The sequence below is a fragment of the Borostomias antarcticus genome (assembly GCF_949987555.1).
Source record: "Borostomias antarcticus genome assembly, chromosome: 18".
Classification (NCBI taxonomy): Eukaryota; Metazoa; Chordata; class Actinopteri; order Stomiiformes; family Stomiidae; genus Borostomias; species Borostomias antarcticus.
Window position 1 is genome coordinate 16,490,858 of NC_140251.1, and position 14,022 is coordinate 16,504,879.

At 45.1% G+C, this 14,022-nt stretch overlaps 1 protein-coding gene across 1 annotated transcript; it reads left to right on the forward strand.

The window, feature by feature from the left end:
- Positions 1 to 9,738: 9,738 nt before the first annotated feature.
- chst1 (carbohydrate (keratan sulfate Gal-6) sulfotransferase 1) lies at positions 9,739 to 11,028 on the forward strand (the record flags this gene model as incomplete). Its single annotated transcript, XM_084452637.1, has 1 exon — positions 9,739 to 11,028. One exon carries the CDS (start codon positions 9,739 to 9,741, stop codon positions 11,026 to 11,028), a length of 1,290 nt encoding a protein of 429 aa, XP_084308763.1.
- Positions 11,029 to 14,022: the final 2,994 nt, after the last annotated feature.

Sequence of the window (14,022 nt, forward strand, 5' to 3'; positions counted from 1 at the left end):
CTTATCTTATCTTATCTTGTCTTATCTTATCTTATCTTATCTTATCTTACATGTATTTTATCGTATCTTATCTTACAAAACATTACTGTCCGCCACAGCATTCGCTGTAGGTGGAGGTAATGAAAGAATGAATGAATGAATGAATGAATGAATGAATGAATGAATGAATGAATGAAACATTAATGTACAATATTAACTGGTCATTCCTTTGTACATACCACTACTGAAACAAGCTCACCTGAATTATGCTAAACACACCCAGGAGAGTAAAGATGCAGCCAGAAGACAACTGGAGACAACCTCATCGACCTTGAATAATTACATACCCATTTAATACACACACAAGCTCTTTCTGTAGCGTACATTGGTAGCACATATGAAGTGGTTTATTTTCTGTATTTGGATGACTGTCTTGAGAACCCCACCAAGTATGGTACTTAACTGTAGTGATTATGAGGAAACAGCCCAGCTGGTCCCTGGGGACTGCAGTAGGAGACAATAAATGAAACAGAGTGTGAAAAACAACTGTTTCGTCAGTATGACTTTTCCTCTTGGCTACATCACAGTGTGTTTCGTGTGAATTTTGTGCCATGAAATACGTCTCTCCAGGAGACTGAATCCAGGGATACAGAGAGGCACAGTAATGAGTTATAATACAGTATGTGAGACCATACTGTATGTCTCCCTGGGCCGATCTGTCCAGGTATGCCAGTGAATCCTAAAAAGTCCATTACTTCTGCAGAGTGAGGGGGGAGGACAAGGGACAGGACCGCTGCTCTGCCATCTGAGTCCCACACACCTGTGATAAGGGTGGCTCTGGGAGGCTGGCCAGACTGAAATGGAAACCGAGTTATTCTGCAGACAGAGGTATACCTTAATCTCAGGAACTTTATATTCACTAGGGCTGTTCCAGACCATATCAAATGAACCTGGTCTGTAGGAGACTTGATGAAGGGTAGTACACTCTTTAAAAAAAGAAAAAAAAAAAAAAAAAAAGGGGAATTCAATTTAACTCAGTTACACTAGAACTCAAAACCATGGTTGGGCTTCCCCTGTTTAATGAATAAAAGAAATGAATGAATAAATACATACATCAATAAAAGAGCCCATTTACATTCCCCAAATCAAGTTTTATTTTTTATTAGTATGTTAAACCTGAGGTTCGTAGCTCGGTTCTGCATGGGTGTGTGAAATTATGTGTCATACATTATTAATTTTATCACAGAGGTTTTTAATTAATAACCGCTTCATGTTTCACCTGAGGTGTTACGGTGTACGGCACGTGTTAATGAAAATCCAGTCTCATCAATAAGTTATCCTCTTTCTGTGTCCCTATGTGATTGAATCTTCATATTGTGATTGATCTTCCTAGTTGATTAAGTTCCTATTTGATTGATCTTCTCTGTTCATTGTTTTACAACCACCGTGAAACCTCTTTCTAATCTGTGTCCATTGAAATCAGTCGGATTTACACCCTTTTCTCTGTGACATCACCTCCCTTTACCCTTTGTCCCAGAGTACATGTGACTTCCTCTACCATGCTATAAAATCTCCCGCGATCCTTCAGTCCAACCATTCTGATGAGGGAAACACTTCCTGTTTCAGAATCCGATTTGCAAATCGTTCTTTTAGAATAAAACTATTGTCTTTGTTTGAACCCAGCTTGAATCGACCACTCGCGTGTCCTCTTGATTCTCTAACTTAACCACGTTAGATTTCCATCCATACATGTACTGCATGTGTAATTGCTGAAATGAAGAGAGAGAGTGAACACTGGTGAATATCATATTCTACCTTGGGGAATATTAAGGGATAACAAAGACTGTCCCAGCCAACACAGGAGAGGTCTATATGAGGTCTGAACCCATTGTTATGTCCAGTAGGCCACATTAGAATAGAATAGAGCGTTTGTTTGCCATGTGTAACAAGTGCAGGTACAGGTATGTTGGAACTCTTGTCATCGCTTGTCCTCACGGTGTCTTATTAACATAAATCAGTTCCTCATTCCAGTCCTACTGTAGGTACAGTACGCATCTAAACATGTAAAAGGTTCCCAAACTGGCAATTTACTCTCCGTAGTCTAGTAGTCTATCAGTATCATCCTCATCTATTTATCCCATCCATCATGGATGTCTGTGTCTGTGTCCATTATAGAGTTCAACTGGTTCCATAGAGAAACCACACAATATAGAGAAAGCGACCTGTATTGATAAAGGTTAGGGTGATGATAGAATATCACTAACAAGCTGTTGATCGATTCAACTCCTCCTGCAGCGTTCGTGGATTCCCACTCTCAATATTTACAAGACGACATACCTTAGAAACAGGACTCTGAGACATAATAGAGACATAACACCTACAGTACAGCACTATAACAGCCTATAACTCTGCATAATGTTGCGCTACATAAACCAAAAAAAAATAATGTCAGTGCGTTGAAACTCACCATAAAGATTTAAGATCATTTTCTTAAGAGGAAGGGTCTATTATTGAAGCGATGAGAATGACATAACATCCCTAACGACCTGCTTTCAATTAGAGAGCCACAACAGCAGTGAACTAGAAAGGCATTTGCTCCCTCTCGGAGGAATACATCACTTCTAGTGGCCATAAAACGCCTCTCATATTACCAGCACGGTCACGTTCAGACAGGAATAATATTTCTCAATGCAATTTATGTGAGAGCTGAGAAGCCTGTTGGCTGGGGAAGGTTAATTAGTAACAGGAATGGATCCTCTGGTTTAATTCCTCTGAGATGTTTAATCAAAGCTCTCCACAAAGTTCAAATGTCAATATAATCTCCTCACAACCATTTTGTACTTTACATTCTCTCTCTTTCTCACTCTCTCTCTCTCTTTCTCTCTCTCTCTCTCTCTCTCTCTCTCCATAGATATTTGACAGGTGTGACAAGTTATTATTGTCACGCAAAATCTGGAACATTTCTGAGTATGAAATCGTGGCTTAGATCTTCAATAATGACTGCCACTCTTCTGTGCCGCATTAGAAAGGTCATTGATTTAATCAGAGATGTGAGAACGTTCTAGCTAGACATGACAGGTGTATTAACGCATTGCTCCGTGAACGTGAGAAGATAAATACTTGCTTTGGGAATGTTACAGCACATGGAAGTCCCAAACACATAACTACAGTATCACCTGGAATATTTCATTCCAAACACATATCATCTGCTATGGTATTGTACCTTAAATATAAACATTCAGTTTATAAAAATTCATGTTGTGGAACGCATCCCAGTTCTGCAGAGTCGCCATCTCCCAGGGAGTGAATAAACAAGCTGGACACCAGTGAATAATTCATCAGGATGTCTGATAGTTGAGTCTGGTCTCCTCTTCTGACCTGTTGATGAAAACAACAACCACTAACAGCATTGTAATACACCACAAAGTGTGTTATCACTAGTGCAATTACCTCCTTGGCTAGGCTCCTGTCTGCCCTTGGCAAAAGCTCCCTTCTGTCTGAATCTCCTTGGGAAGCCAATGAAATATAGGGTGCCTACTGACTCCTTGGTCCGTTCCTAGCCAACATCGGTGTCCGTGACACTCGTAGTGTTGTGGTGTCCCCGCGAGGCGTTTCCCCGCCGCCGGCCCTGCCAACGCGCGCTGCGTGCCCCTTCCTGTCCGAACGCACGCTGAAAGTGAAGCAAGGTCGCACCTGCGGCCCATCGGCAATCAACGCCATCAGCACACCTGCTACCAATCAGCCGCCTACAATAGGAGCCTCCTCAGAGCAGTTGTCACCAGATTGGGCCTTCTAGTTGCCACGGTATTACTGAGCCTAGACCACGCTACTCGCTACCTAACCTCTGTGTTGTTGCTAACCGTTCGTCTCCCTCTCCTCAGGACTCCTGCGTCTCCCCGGACCCCAGCTCCTCCTGTGTCTCCTTCGTGCCCCGGCTCCCCTCGTGTTCTCCTGGTACCCCTGCCTCCCCGGACCCCTGTCTCCCCTGTGTACCCCTGGACTGACTTCCCTGGACCTGAGCCTCGCTCTGTCCACAACACGTAGGGAGCATTGGTGCAGTAGATTCTCCTACATGCTTTGTTGCAGGACTGTATGTTAGTCGGGTGGTGAACCAAGCTCCTCAACCTCTGGGCCATGAAATTAAAGGTTACCTGGACATATTCTACTCTGTATGGCTAAATATGAATATTATTTCAGACATTATGCTTGGTATACAATTCTTCAGATATACAATGTTTCTCAGTGCTGTGCATACAGTAGGACTACACACACCTAAGCACTAGAGCATGAAATGAGAATGAAAAGCTCATACATGGTTTTCTTCCAATCCAATGGCTGGGCCGATAGCATCTGACCGCTACGACTAAATAATTCTGATCATATAGTGAGGGACGATCACAGACAGAGAAATAGAACAGACAGACAGGCAGGGAGATGGGGAGATAGGGAGGCAGACAGACAGGCAGGCAAGCAGGTAGGCAGACAGACAGACAGACAGGTAGGCAGACAGGCAAGCGGGGAGACAGGTAAGCAGGAAGGCAGACAGACAGGCAGGCAGGGAGACAGAAAGAGAAAACAAACAGAGGAAGACAGGTAGTCAGACAGGCAAGCAGGGAGACAGCGGAGCTGGCAGGCTAATCAGATATGGGTGGCCTATATCAACATGTCCCCTCCTCCGTCTGGGATAATGGAAAACAGGGCATCTGCAGCTCTCTCCTCTTAATTAAAGCTGAACTCCACGTGGGACTGTTTCTTTAGCACTCCTCCCTCCCTTGACTGAGTGACTGACTCATTTCAATTATACTAAATCCAGTCAGCTTGTCTGGTCCAATGGCAGTGGAACCCGGGGACACACCGGTAGCAACCTTGACCGGCGTGGCCCGTTCTGTTCCATTCTTGGCTGGTGTTCCATCCCAATGACCAGCAATAGGGGAGGGGGGAGGGCATTAATCTCTCCCTCTCTCTGTACCAGCCTCTCTCTCTTTGTGTCTTTGAGAAGTTGAAGCCAAGGTCACTCCGCATTTCCTACACGTAAGTGTAGACAATGAACAAACATGCTTTTTGTTGCATCCACTCCACTAGTTTGAATGAAAACATGCCACAGCACAAAACAAAGCGGGTATTGTTCATCTGATAGTATTTCTCCAAATAAATACTACTGTGGAGAAATGTTTACAGTACAGTCCCGCCAACTTACTACAGGCTATTTGTAATCTTCCCTAAGTAGCAATAATGGACCTTAAGCATTTCTGCTTCTTCTACATCTATCTTGGTCATTTGTATTCTTTCAATGTGAGCTTCTAACCCTCCCGGTCTTGGTAATTTATCTCCTGAGTGGCTCTGCGTAGCCGTCGCTAAGGAGCATTGTAGCGTGCAGCGGTCTGGACCGGCCTCCGTGGTCCTCACATATGGAGGGCCGGTTACACACCAAACACTCACTGCCAGGGAGGATTACAGGGCACAGGCCCATTTCACTCTGTCACACACCGCGCCCCACACCCCCACTCGCCCCCCCCGCCCCCCTGCCCCCACCCAGCCAATATGCAGGCAGACATTTCCCAATGCATGAGCACACATGCTGATTGAAATTGAAGTTGCGTTGAACACACAAAGATAAAACTGATTTAGCTAAAGCCAACCATAATCTCACTTTTGGCCGGGCTGAGGGTGAAATTGCCTGGGGGGGGCGGGGGCCGAGACTCTGGCTTCAGCCAGACGGAGCAGGAGACGAGGGGGGCGACCGATGTGATGAGTGAGGATAAGAGAACAGGGGAGGGAGGACGGAGGGGGGGTTGGTGGAGAGGTGGAAGGGTGAAAGAGAAGAGTGACTGAGTGGAGGAAAAGTGATGTGATGTGAGCCTCGCACTGCACGGACTCTATGCTGCCTAAATAAAAAAGACCGGACAGCAGACTCGAGTTTCAACAGACTTTCTGTGATATACTGTGTTTAATATTGATTCCCTCTCAAAACCCATCGGAGGAGGACACTGACCTCCCCCCCATTATGCGTATCGAGGCAACGAGACGAGGAGCGAAGAGGAGTACAGCAGAATAATCTTTTCAGGAGATTCAGCCTGGGTGTGGAGTTCCAGAGGAGCTTCAGACACAATGTTGAAACTCTGCCAGAATGTGAGGCTAATGGACTTAGGCAAACGTAAAGACTACTGTACTGTATTCCTGTTCACTATGACTCACACTGCCCCCCCCCCCCTCCACTCTCTCTCTCTCTCTCACTCCTTCTCTCTCTCTCTCTGTCTATCTCTCATGGCCTGCAGCCATCTCTGGCTCCACTAAGGTATTGGCTCTCTCTGCCATCCCAGGGTGGACAAATTTAGACTTTTATCCAGAAAATTCCAGGTCATTGTCATGCTGAGAATATCCATCTTCATCCAACATTGAGTAGCCGAGTTTCTGTAAAAAAAATAAACCTTCTGATCTTTTTTTGGGGGGGGGTTGCCTCTGGCTGAAATTTAGCATTCTCGCTCGATGTGCCATGACTTCTAATACTGGTAGGTTGTTTCCACAGAATATAAGATTTGTGACTACATTTTTTGGTTTGATTGAGATATCTAGTGACGTTCTATGCAGTTCAAGCTGAAACCTATAATTTCATGCCCACACTGTCTGCACTCCACCCCCAGTCAATGCTACCTTTTGACAGACCGAGACTGTAGATGTGTAAAGACAACCGTATAAAGAATGTTTGGTCTTGATGGTGGTTTCTGTCTCCTGTCCTTCACAGGCGATTCCATTACCTCTCTAGACGTGACTATGGCAGAGCTCTCCCTCTCCCCTCTCTGACAGACTGCTGGAATCAAGAGATGAGACCCACCTTGATTTCATTTGCAGTGAAAAAGGACGACATGAGAAAATAACATCGGCTGTAAGGCTGGGGATAGAGATGTCATTTCACTAACTCTGAAATTCGAAATTGTGTGAATCAATTAATTTGAACTCGATGCACAACAAAACAAAAATAATTCCAAACCACTACAATGTCCATTCTTTGATATTGCATGTAACTGCTATATTATACAATGGACATTGCATCACAGCCCGTGCAACATGAGTAGCACTCTCGATGCACAGCAGTCTATTGCAATCAGGATTGTACAATTGATTGGGTACAATCTAAGGGTGCATTTGTGCCTGATTACAAAACCTTCTCATTATTTCAGCATCATCACCTTCATCATAGGATTCATCACCAGTCTGGAGACAGGAGCAGTGGAGCCTACATATAGAAGCATTCATGCTCTGCTCTCTCTAATCAGCCACATCGCTGATGAGGACCTGTCGTAGTAATCAGGTCTGTATAGCTTCTGTGGAGCTCTGCTGATTGAAGCTGTGAGCCTTGATTCTCATTGGAGCCATTTACACTAAAGTAGTATACACTACAGTATCTAGTATGTACCTGAACTGTTCTGAGAGTCTACTACCTCTCTCGTGCTTCTGTAATCTCTATCCCTGTCCTCTGGAACTTGTTAGAAGTCTCCTCCATACAAGCTCTGGTTACGGTTCAATGTGGAAGGTAGAGTTGTTAAGAAAAAAATGTTCTGGACTAGTTCAATATCACAGGTCTGCCCCCTTCCCCCGGCAACCCACACAAACACACACGCGCACACACACACACACACACAAACACAAAAAAAAATCAATGCTTGTTTACTTTTTAGCCATGATCCCCACTGCCTCTCTATCTTTGAAATGAGCAGTGGGAATAGAAATCCCCACAGCAAAGCACCCAAACCTCAAGGTTAGACTTTTTGATTTGCATCTTTATTCAACTTTATTGAGCAGTGGATGGGTGTCAGCTATATTCAATTTTAAAAAGACCAGTGTGAGTAAATAAGGCATGATTTTGTAGCCAGGGGGAAGTTATTCTCAGTGATTGAGGCTTGTTTTGCAAGTGCTGCTCTATCTCTACTGGCAGAGAGGGTTGGAATTGGGAATGGTTCTATTTATCCTCTGAGGATGCAAGGTGACATGGCTTATTGCTAAGGCAACTTCTGATTTTGATCAAACAGGCCATGCAGCTTTTGGCTGGCTTTAGTGCATTTGTCATTTTTACCCTCAAATAAGGAAATAAGGAATAAGGAAAAAAAAAAGCAATTATCTAAAATGAAGCAAAATGAAAAAGGTTACATTGTAGGACTTCAAATCTCACCATAGGTGTATCTCTGAATGTAGGCCTCTCCAGTCATACTTGGCCATCCTTTCTGTCACCCTTGGCCATCTGTGAGGGTGTGAGGGTGGGACGGGGGGAGGGATGGAGAGGAGGAGAGGAGGGAGGTGTAGGTGGTCCCGTTAGGGCTCTGCTTGGCACACTTCACACACAGACCCGCCTGCTGCTGGCAGCCCACGGGCGAACCACCAAGTCATAACCACAGTGCAGCCTCCGCGTATTGGACATATCGGTGTTGTTCCTGCGTGGATTGCTGCTGCTGCTGATGCCATAGGCTGCTGTGTCCCAGCTCGCTGGTGTGATAGCCAATATCATCTTGGACTCCCGACTTATTTCTGGCATAGCGATTTGTTCACCCCCCTCCTGTGAAATAGGCATTGATTCTGGCTACGTGCGGTGTTGTTGGATAATTCCCTGCGCTGCTCAGATGTGTCGGGGAAGAGGATGGGGCAGCTGCCCTTCGGAGATGTCTAGAACGAAAACATCGAGTTTGGGTGGCAATAACGTTTGGATCTGTTCCTTTGATTGAGTGCATGCGCAATTGACTTGGCAAATATGCGTCTGTGAGGTAAGAAAGTATTTTTATTGAGCTGCCTAATGTTTATGTCTTTGTAGGTGTTTAATGCAGGAAATGGCCGCGCGTCTCGGTTAAGTTTACATTATTCATTTGAAAACGGTTCATGATATACGAGCCAGCTCCCTGTTTGTGGAGGCTCATCATCTCCGACTGGGAGCGGGTATTTTGTTGCACTGCGGTAAATCACATCTCGCTGTCGTCAATTGTTCGCTGTCACCATCCGAGAGACATTACTGGACGCCTTTCTACAGGTGCCGCCAGCTCAGCCGGTCCACGGTGGAAGCTGACAAACATTCAGCCCTTGCTTTCCTCACACCACTATTTTTTTGGGCTTGGGTAATTGATAACATACGTGACATCCGTTACGTAGACTATAAGCTATGTTTAAAAATATTATAATCAAATTAGCAAAAATTGTTTTCATATTTTTTTGTCTGATCCATTAGTTTTGTTCATGTTTTGATCGACAGATTGATCATAGGCTACTGTCACTGTCAATGTGGTCTGAACTAATGAGCTCTAGCCTACAAGTGAAGCTTCTCAAACAGCTTGCAAACCACCACTTCAATTCAAAATGTCATAGGCTACTGCTTATAGAGCATCGCTAGAAAGATACTGATTAACAACAGCAACGACCACCACATTTTGGCTAAATATCATTTTATGTCACAGAGATACATGAGGATTATTCTACAGTTAAGTAATTTCCTAGTTTCCTATAAAAAAAACGTTTAAAAATGTATGCAGCTACTGTCATTTGATACTGATTCATTGTACTGTAGGACAACTGTGTCTTTATTTTGTTGTATTCAACAGTGTCTTTATGGTGGTCAACACAGTAAACTGTTATATGTCTGTCTCCGTCTCTTCTGTAGCCTACTACATGAATAATCCCTGTTCTGATTAGTGGTAGTATTTATCCCCCCTCTCATTCTTTCTCTCTCTCCTTCATTCAGGATCTGTCCATCTCCTATCGTCTAGATGAAGTTATCCAGCCATGCAATGTTCTTGGAAGGCTGTGATTCTGCTGGCCTTAGCCTCCATAGCCATCCAGTACACAGCCATACGTACCTTCACCGCCAAGCCCTTCCACATGTGTCCCGTCTCCAGCCCTCTGAACTGTGGCCTGGGTCAGGGTGGGCTGGGCATGTCGGGGCAGGGCCCAGAGGCCTCTGACCTGCGAGGCTGTGACGAGTTCTCCTCCTTCTCCTACAACGCCTCCAGGAAGACCCACGTCCTCATCCTGGCCACCACCCGCAGTGGCTCCTCCTTCGTGGGTCAGCTGTTCAACCAGCACCAGGACGTCTTCTACCTGTTCGAGCCCCTCTACCACGTCCAGACCACGCTCATCCCTCGCCTCTCCCACAGCCGCAATGCCGCGGACCGCCGGGTGATGCTGGGCGCCAGTCGCGACCTCCTCCGCAGCCTCTACGACTGCGACCTCTACTTCCTGGAGAGCTACATCAAGCCGCCACCGGCCAATCACAGCACAGATAAGCTGTTCCGTCGCGGCGCCAGCCGGGCGCTCTGCTCTCCCCCCGTGTGCGATGCGCTCGGCCCCGTCGAGATGAACGCCGACGAGGGAGAGTGCGTCAGGAAGTGCGCCTCCCTCAACATGACCCTGGCGGCGGAGGCGTGCCGGGAGAGACGCCACGTGGCGATAAAGACCGTGCGTATCCCGGAGGTCAGTGACCTCCGAGCGCTGGTGGAGGACCCCAGGCTCAACCTCAAGGTGATCCAGCTGGTCAGGGACCCCCGCGGGATCCTGGCTTCCAGGATCGAGACGTTCAGGGACACATACCGGCTGTGGCGGATATGGAGGGCCACCGGTCGCAGACCCTACAACCTGGACCTGACCCAGCTCACTATGGTGTGCGAGGACTTCCTCAGCTCCGTCACCACCGGGTTGAGCAGGCCCAGCTGGCTCCGTGGGAGGTACATGCTGATGAGGTACGAGGACCTGGCCAGGAGCCCCCTCCAGAGGACCAGGGAGATCTACGACTTCCTGGGTCTGCCCATGGACAAGAACGTGGTGGACTGGATCCAGAACAACACCAGGGGAAGCAGCGACCTGTCCTCCAAGCATAAATATGGCACTGTGAGGGACTCCGCTGCCAACGCTGAGAACTGGCGGCTGAAGCTGTCTTATGACATGGTTGATTACACCCAAACTGTGTGTCAGCACATCCTGCAGGAGCTGGGCTATAAGACTGTCAACTCCTCCGACGAACTGAAGAACATGTCCCTCTCTCTCATTGAGGAGAAAACTTTTCTACCGTTTTTGTAGCAATGGTCTTGTCTAATCGAATCGATCAACTTTATCGCACAACTATTTTTGATATATTTATATTGTTGCCTTAATTTCCTTCTTTCGGAATTTGCACTAAACTTCCTGAACCTTGCGGGTGGTCCTGTGGTAGTAACCTTGACTACTGAACGACTTCCATATGAGCACAACAACCATTCATAGGAATGCTGTTTAGAACCTTCAGTATCTACCGATGTTTAGTGATTAAGAAAATGAGATGGTAACGTTAACTTAATTGACATGATCAAAGCTATCCTAAAAAGCACCATCCTAGTTACTGTACATCTCCTGAATGCTGGCTGTTGCATTGACAAATGTGAATGTTGATATCTTGTACATTAAGTACACTGACCTGACGTTGTTGCTAAATGTACCCATAAAGGATGATACCAGACTGAGATGCTCAGATGTATGATAGAAAACTGTGCAATAAAAGATGTGAATGTTGCAGTCCACCTCAGTCCTTGTGTAGCCCTGTCAAGTCCAACCCCAGACTGTTTACCGTCATCCATCCATCCATCCATCTATCTATCTATCTATCTATCTATCTATCTATCTATCTATCTATCTATCTATCTATCTATCTATCTATCTATCTATCTATCATCTTATTTATTGTCTTGTCTTATCACTGACATTTGCTGTGCAGCCAGTGTTAGGTAGGTATGAGGTCTCAGGCTATCCTTTTTGAACTAGCCAGTAGATGACATATCATCAGGTGCTGATTATTTTTATATCACTCTTTAATCAAATAAGTCCCTGGGTGTGTACATGTCACAGAGGTGGCAGAAATGTGCTATTTTTTAGCGAGGGTTTGAGGCTATCTATCCACAAAGCTGACCTCTTCTATGGCTTCTAATTCATACTCTCATTCCAGGTGATGAGAGTATTTGTCACGCACCAGGCTCCCAGATACAGAGCCAGCTCAAACCCAGACGAAAAAAACAAAACCTGTGTCAGTTTAGAACTCAATAATGTGGAATACATAATGCTGAACTATTAAACTGACTGAGAAGGATTATTCAGGCAAACTAAAGGTAGTCAGGATCCATTTCTCTCAATTTTGGAGAGATTATTCTCCATGTCCTCCTTGTACTCCTCATGCCAAAACTAGTTTGATTTGTTGTGCTTTTTGTGCCGAGCCCATATGGTAAAACTGATTAGTAAACTCCCTCAGGATTTCATCCATTCTTAGAAATGTCTCTAAATTCAGATTATTTGGTTCTCCGTGCCAACAACCCCCTAGTCAAATCACTACACAGTCACTCCTGCGGATGACTAAGCAGCAATGCTGAACAGTTACCGTTCTCATGATTAGAAATAGATGTATATATTATCAATCAGTATTTAGCTCTGAGCCAGCTTTATTTATTCAGTAGAGGGCATTTTGTGAAACGGAAAAACCAATATCAAGCAACTCTTGTGTATTATTCATTATTCAGTGATTTTGAATTTTGAATCTACATCCATTTTCTCCGCTAGAGTTGGTATCACTCCATGCCTGGGTGTGGTCCAGGGGAGTAGCTAGGACACAGATAGCAGAGCTGCTGGTGTGTGTTCAGGCTCTCCATAGGTGTGAAAATAATAGACTTTTCCTATCCGGCGCTTCGGTTGATTTCAGCTGCAGTCATGCCTTCTAATCTGTTCACTGACACGCGCACATGAGCACACACAATCTCACTCACCTACACACACACACAGAAGCACCCACCAACACACATGCATGCACTAACACAAACACACGCACACACGTACACACACGTACACACACACACCCGTACACACAATCAGGCCCCCTATCAGCCATGCATGGAGAGTGGCTCACGCCGCGCCAAATTATCTCTCTCACGTGTGCCGTGGCACCAAACTACCCAGCCGAGAGACCGGAGGCGTGTCCCCGATGTGTCAGTCCCTCTACTGGTCACACAGGCTGGGATCCAGTCAGACCTGCAGTCTGGGAAGGTTTCTACACTGCCTCCTGGTCAAACAATCACTGAATGGTGTGGATTCATGAGGAACCAATCCTACGTCGCTGTCGGGTGAAAACCTAATCTTTAAATTGGCAGGTTTTCAGGATATTAAATAGAACATTACAATTTCTCTTGTTTTTGAGCATAAAATCATAAACCTTGAGCTATTTTGTTTTTAATTGGCCCCGGACCATGAGACATTCAGAGATTGTAAAGAGTAGTCCCAGCTTTAATGTTTCGCTCGACAGAGGCAAGATGTATTGTACCACATGCTCTCTATCACAGCTAATTTAGTTTTCATATTGAATCAAAGTGTATGCGTACGTGACCACTGCAGACTTCAAGGTCACTGCATGAACAGCACTGGCGCACTCTGGGGAAGAAATACAACACATTAAAATACAGAGTAGCTTTATTTATAGAATACAGCATCAGTTTTGCAAAAATAGTTCTATAATAGACAAAATCTACTTGGTCTTAAACGTCCAGTTTGTAGTAACAGAGTCTCCAAGACATTAACTAGAGGGAATAAAGGTGTAGACAGAGCAATACAAACAGAGGGGGAAAACATAAAGATGAAATAGAGGAAGGACTGGTAATGACACAAATTACATTGTAGATATTGTGTGCTGGGAACTACGACCGGAGGCATGCGATGCATACATACTGTATATTAAGGTAAGAGATACGATGCCAAGCGTGATGGCTTTATATTTATTTCAAATGAAAATAAAAACTCACAGTGACAGTCATAACGAAAGAAACAAAAATAAACAAACTCACCAAAATGAAAGAGATGTCTACGTTTCACACTTTGATGGGCAGTAATTCAGTACTAGGTCATGTAAACAATATACAATGGAAATGTTAAAGAGAAAGCCGAAAACAGAGTTTTGTGTGTTTGTGTGTTTCAACTATCTCCTGACCTGGTAATGTCAGCGTCAACTAGCAGTACTAAACTAGCTAATGTGTTGAGGCACATACGTAAATGTACATTGGAGTT